This window comes from Echinops telfairi, unplaced genomic scaffold (genome assembly GCF_000313985.2).
Source record: "Echinops telfairi isolate 266 unplaced genomic scaffold, ASM31398v2 ScPeMD7_3509;HRSCAF=4178, whole genome shotgun sequence".
Lineage (NCBI taxonomy): Eukaryota > Metazoa > Chordata > Mammalia > Afrosoricida > Tenrecidae > Echinops > Echinops telfairi.
In genome coordinates, this window is record NW_022107407.1 from 10,064,825 (window position 1) to 10,070,245 (window position 5,421).

Below are 5,421 nucleotides of genomic sequence, written 5' to 3' on the forward strand. Positions count from 1 at the left end.
AACAGAAAAGTGGGTGAAGGGAGACACTGGTCAGTGTAAGACATGAAAAAATAATAATAATGTATAAATTATCAAGGGTTCATGAGGGAGGGGGAAGGGGGGAGGGAGGGGGAAAAAAGAAAAACTGATACCAAGGGCTCGAGGGAAAAGAAAATGTTTTCAGAATGATGATGGCAACAAATGTGCCAATGTGCTTAACACAATGGATGGATGGGTGGATGGTGATGAGTTGTACAAGCCCCCATAAAAATGTTTAATTAATAAATAAATACAGATATATTAATATATAGTATTCAAACAGACAATAATTTTGAAAACATCAAGGGAGTGTTTCAGTCCCTTAAATCTGCTACAGGTAAGTTTAAGGTAAAGTCTAGTTCATTTAGTGGGGTTTCTGATTAAGATCCCTATTTGGATCTTATTGATGTTAGCTTATTGAACTATTATAGAATGATCTACACTTTTTAAAAAGTAAAGTGTTTTATACTAAAGAGTGTCTTAATATTTGCACTCTATGTTATACCTGGCTCTCCATTAGGACCAGGGGGTCCTATGTCACCAGAATCTCCTTTTTCACCTGAAAAAGAAAAGCAATATGAACATTACCATGTGGAGGTCATCATGCTCTATTGGTTGAAAGATGTCAAGGTTAAAAATGTTCATTATATTAATATCCTAGGATTACTCCTAAGCCTTATTGGCTCAGAATTATAGAGGATTGTGCCCCATACATAATCATTCTGGATACGCTTAGATGATAAATGCATATCATTGAATTTTGGAGATTAGCAGATGATCGATGTTAAATTACTTCTGAAAAGTCTACTGTATTTCATAGGACACTATAGATATCTCATGAATTTTTTAAATCATGAGATAAGTGGTCACTAATTCTGATGACAGCTCTACGTGTCCCTCATAGTGAAAAATTCAAGTGGAACACATAATGCCAAACTGGAATGGATATGAGAGATTATTTAATGCAAAGCTAGTCACAATGTTTATAGTATCATGCTGAGATCAAAGTCCTTTTTAACCTAACTCTTAGAAACAGCATGGCTTACAGGAAAGTTCTAAACTTGGGGAGACCTGAGTTCTGTTCCTGCCATTAGACCCAACCACCTGTTCAATAGAATCCTGTCCCTCATTTTTCTCAACCTATAATATTAAGAGATTTAATGAAGCTATGCCAACAAAGCTTTCTACTTACTCTAAGACTAAGCCACAAATATATACATATATTTAAGTCACCATGAATATTCTGAAACATTATTTTTCTTCTCAGTGAGAGAACCTAAATCTCTCAACTAACATAAGATAGTGAAAGGACGGACAAGTCCACATCTGTGGGTTCATAATTTATTTACCAAGAGAGAAACAAGCTAAGTGGTTTTCACCAAACTGATTCCTTTATGCTCTTGTTGTTCTCCCTTTTCCTAAATGGTATTTGTTGTTGAGTAGATATGCAGTAAAACATACACTGATTCAACAGTTCTATGTGAACAATTTAATGACTGATCATATTCTCATCTTTTCCAAAGTTCTCTCCTCATTAACATAACATTACTGGACCTAAGGCTACTATCTACTCCATTGAGATGCTGTTGTCAAATTTATGCCATATAGATAGCTCTTAAAAGAGTATAATGCACATGGCACACTTTTATTACTTGTCATGGATTAATGTTGGAAGAAACAGTGTTGGATTTTATACAATGTTTTTTTTTTCATCCATAGAGATGGAAGGGTTTCTTCCTTTGTTCGTGTGATTGATTTTAATATTCAACCATCCCTGCTTTCCTGGAATAAATCACACTTGGTCATGATATGTGACTCTTTTAATATGCTCTTGAATCCTGTCTGTAAATATTTTGTTGAAGATTTTTGCACCTAGCTTCATGAGAGACCTTGACCTGTGGTTTTCTCTTCTTGTGGTGTCTGTGTGTGGATTTGGTATTGGGCTATGCTCCCTTCATAGAAACAATTAGGGAATCCTTCTTCTCCACCTTTTAGAAGGGTTTAAACAGCATTCATGTTGGCTCTTCTCTAAACATTTGATATAATTCGCCAGTGAAGCCATCTGAGCCAGGATTGTTGTTGTTGCAAGAGTTGTTCACTGTTACAATAGCTTCACTTGTCATGGATATGTTGAGACTTTCTAGTCCCCCTTAAATTGATCTGGGTAGATTCTTTTATGTTCTTTATTCACTAATTTTGGTGACTTGAAAAAGTATTGGAAGTCTAGCTTAACAAAGTCAATGTCAACTCATAGTCACCATGTAGGACAGGGTAGAACTGCTCATGTGAGTTTCTGAGACTAACTCATTATGGGAGGAGTAAGCCCATCTTTCTCCCACAGCAAATCAAATATGGATCTTCTTAGCAAGTTTCACTCTGGTAAATATTTAAGTTTATCCAGAGCACATATTTTAAATTAAATTTATTAATATCTTATTTTAACATGCAAATGCACGTGTACTTTTAATATATCCATGCATCAGGAGGAGAGTTGGTTCATTCTGATTTCCCAGGACAAGGGACATGTTTAAGTTGATCTGATCACACTCATAGTCATCTCTTTAATTATAGAACTCTTGCTGCCAGGTGGGACCAAGGTGCAAGTGAATTCTGAAGCCATGGGACAGCACAGACTAACTGAATTCACTCATAGACCAAACTATGACCTTGGTGAAATAGCTCCTGGGTTAACCTACTCCTTGGCAGATTAATCGAGTGAAAGAACCTGGGCACCAGCATCAGGTAGAGGCAAAGTCCATATCTGCTTCCAATTTTCAGGGTAACTTTGTACCAATTTCTAATTTTTCCCAGAAGTAGTTTTCTAATTTCTAATACCCATAAAAATTTTTTTTAACAATTGCCATCAAGTGAATCCTGGCTCACGGTGAAAACTTACGTTTCAGAACAGAGTGCTACCATGGGTTTTTTAATGGCTGTGTCCTTCCGGAAGTAATTTGCTAAGCAAGACTTTCTTCTAAAGCCTCATTATAATGAGTTCAAACTGCCATGCATTCCAGTTTGTGCATCACTCGTGGGCATCTATAGTGTATTTATTATAATACTTATACTTGTGAGGAAGTTTTAATAAGGTAATCCATTACGAATTTGGTGATTACTGGTTCATTGCCTTCCTTAGCATCTCACTGTCTGGTCATCATTCTAGAATCTATCACAGGTATGGAACAAGCCAAGTGCTCAGAAAATGTTTGTTGATTGAATCATGATGAGAGGAACATAAGAGCATTGCAAGTTCGAGCAATCCCTTAAGTATCCTGGCCATCAATCTTCATCAATGGATAATAACCATCTCACCAAAGGCTGTACAAGTCAAATGAAGTAGCACAGATGGAAACAAATCTGAAAACCTCAGGAATTATCTGAATTCAGGCTCCTGTTGTTCCTAGTGAGGCCGCTTGCATGCTTGCTGTTGCCAACCTGTTTCCTATTCTCGTAGAAAATCATGCTATCTCCTCAGAATGTCTAAAAAAGAAAGCTGGAGATTAACACAGTGTTTCTTGTGCTGGCTTTATCAGTTACTTAAATGAGGCTCTAATTATGTTATTAAACTTGTTAAAGAAATTGTAGTTGCAAAGTCAAAATCTTCCTTAAGCTCCCCAGGGAAGTCCTCAGATCCCAGCTCCTGATCTCTGGCCCTGTGGATATATGTAAACCTCTACTGAATTGGGATCACTTTTGTTCCACTTTAATGGGAACAAAGCAAACAGCTAACTCTGATCATTCACAAAATGCAAACACTGTCACAGAATTAATCATATATATTGCACATGCAAAATATAATTAAATAAAAACACCAGAGAATTTGGTTTGGTCTTCCATTATTTTTGCCCCCCAGAGTATCCTGAGAAGTAATATGAGGCAAGAATTGAATCACAGATACCTTTAGAACCAATGGGACCAATTTTTCCATGGCGACCCACACTGCCTTTCTGTCCTTTGTCACCCATGTCCCCTGCAGAAAATAAAAGTTAATTGATGCACTTGTTTTTACACCATACATACATGCACACATGCATAAGGAGGGGCAGATACAACACATGTTGATGAGGCTGTGGGGAGATTAGAATGCTTATCCATGGTACTGTCTCAAAAAAAGAAAGAAAGAAAGAAATGGAGCTACCCGAAGTTTCAGCAATCCTACTTCTAGGTAAAAGCCCTCAAAATCCACAACCAAACTTACTGCCATCAAGTTGATTCCAACTCATAATGACCCTAGGACATAGAATTATCCCTGTGGGTTTCCAAGGCATTAGCTTTTTATGGGAGCAGAGTCTCATCTTTCTCCCCCCAGAGTGGTTTCCATTTATTTGCAATATGGAAAAAATAAAATGTCCATCAACAGATGAATGGATAAGCAAATTGGTACATACATATAGTGGATTGGCTGAACAACCATAAAGAGACATGATGTTCAAGAAACATCATACCTTGAGTGGACCTGGAGGGCATAATGCTAAGTAAAATAAAAGTTCCATGCCAACAAATATTGTATGTTTCCTCATAAGAAGACAATAAAAGACAAATAGAGCTCGTGTTCAATGATAGCAGAAACATGGGTTGGTGGTAAATGTGTAGCATATAGACACTAGTTATTTTTTGGTGATGGAAAGAGTGACCCTGATGCTGGGTATAATGAGTATAGAGAAGTAATAAGGAGTGGGTACATATGGATAAGATAAGAAAAATTGGTATGTGGAGATATAGATATACATGTATATTCACATGTATTTATGAATAAATATTCTTTATCACTCACTGCTATCGAGTTGATGCCAACTCATAATGACCATATAGAACAGGATAGAATGGCACCCGTGAGTTTCTGAGTGTAACTGTCAACGGGAAGAGAAAGCCCTGTCTACTGCAGAGCGGCTGGTGGTTGCACACTACTAATCTTATGGGACACAGCCCAATGAAAAGCCACTATGTGACCAGTGATCCAATGTATAGATACTTAGAAGTATCCACAGGTACATGTAAATACAAATAAATTAGTACAGGCACATAGGATACAAATACAGATATTCTTCAGACCTTTCAATATTGGTTTTCTGGGTTTGAAAACTCAAGATCATAGTCTCATGTGGCAACTTAGTCAATCTAAACAATACAGTTCATAAAATCATGGTCTGCATCTTACTGCTGTAGGGTTTTAAGAGCTTGGGAACAGTAAAGACACGGTACAGATCTCCACGTATAGGAACAAAAGAGTAAGAAGGTAACCAAAAGCACAGAGAAGAAAAAAAATCTACAAGACCCACAACTTCAGCTACCTTGAGGCCAGAACTAGATGGTACCTGTGTTAGACAGGGTTCTCTAGAGAGATAAAACCAAATTGCTGATAATTTAATATATTTATTTATAAAGATAATTAGATATATAACA

At 36.9% G+C, this 5,421-nt stretch overlaps 1 protein-coding gene across 3 annotated transcripts in view; it reads right to left on the reverse strand.

The window, feature by feature from the left end:
• Positions 1 to 5,421, reverse strand: part of COLEC11 (collectin subfamily member 11) — a 109,216-nt gene that overhangs the window by 16,058 nt on the left and 87,737 nt on the right. For all 3 annotated transcript variants that reach the window (XM_004709810.3, XM_045294260.1, XM_045294259.1), the window contains exons 4-5: positions 3,917 to 3,988; positions 524 to 577 (exon numbers count right to left, since the gene is read on the reverse strand). In XM_004709810.3, coding sequence (XP_004709867.1) covers positions 524 to 577; positions 3,917 to 3,988 — 126 coding nt within the window. The remainder of the gene's footprint in view (positions 1 to 523; positions 578 to 3,916; positions 3,989 to 5,421) is intronic.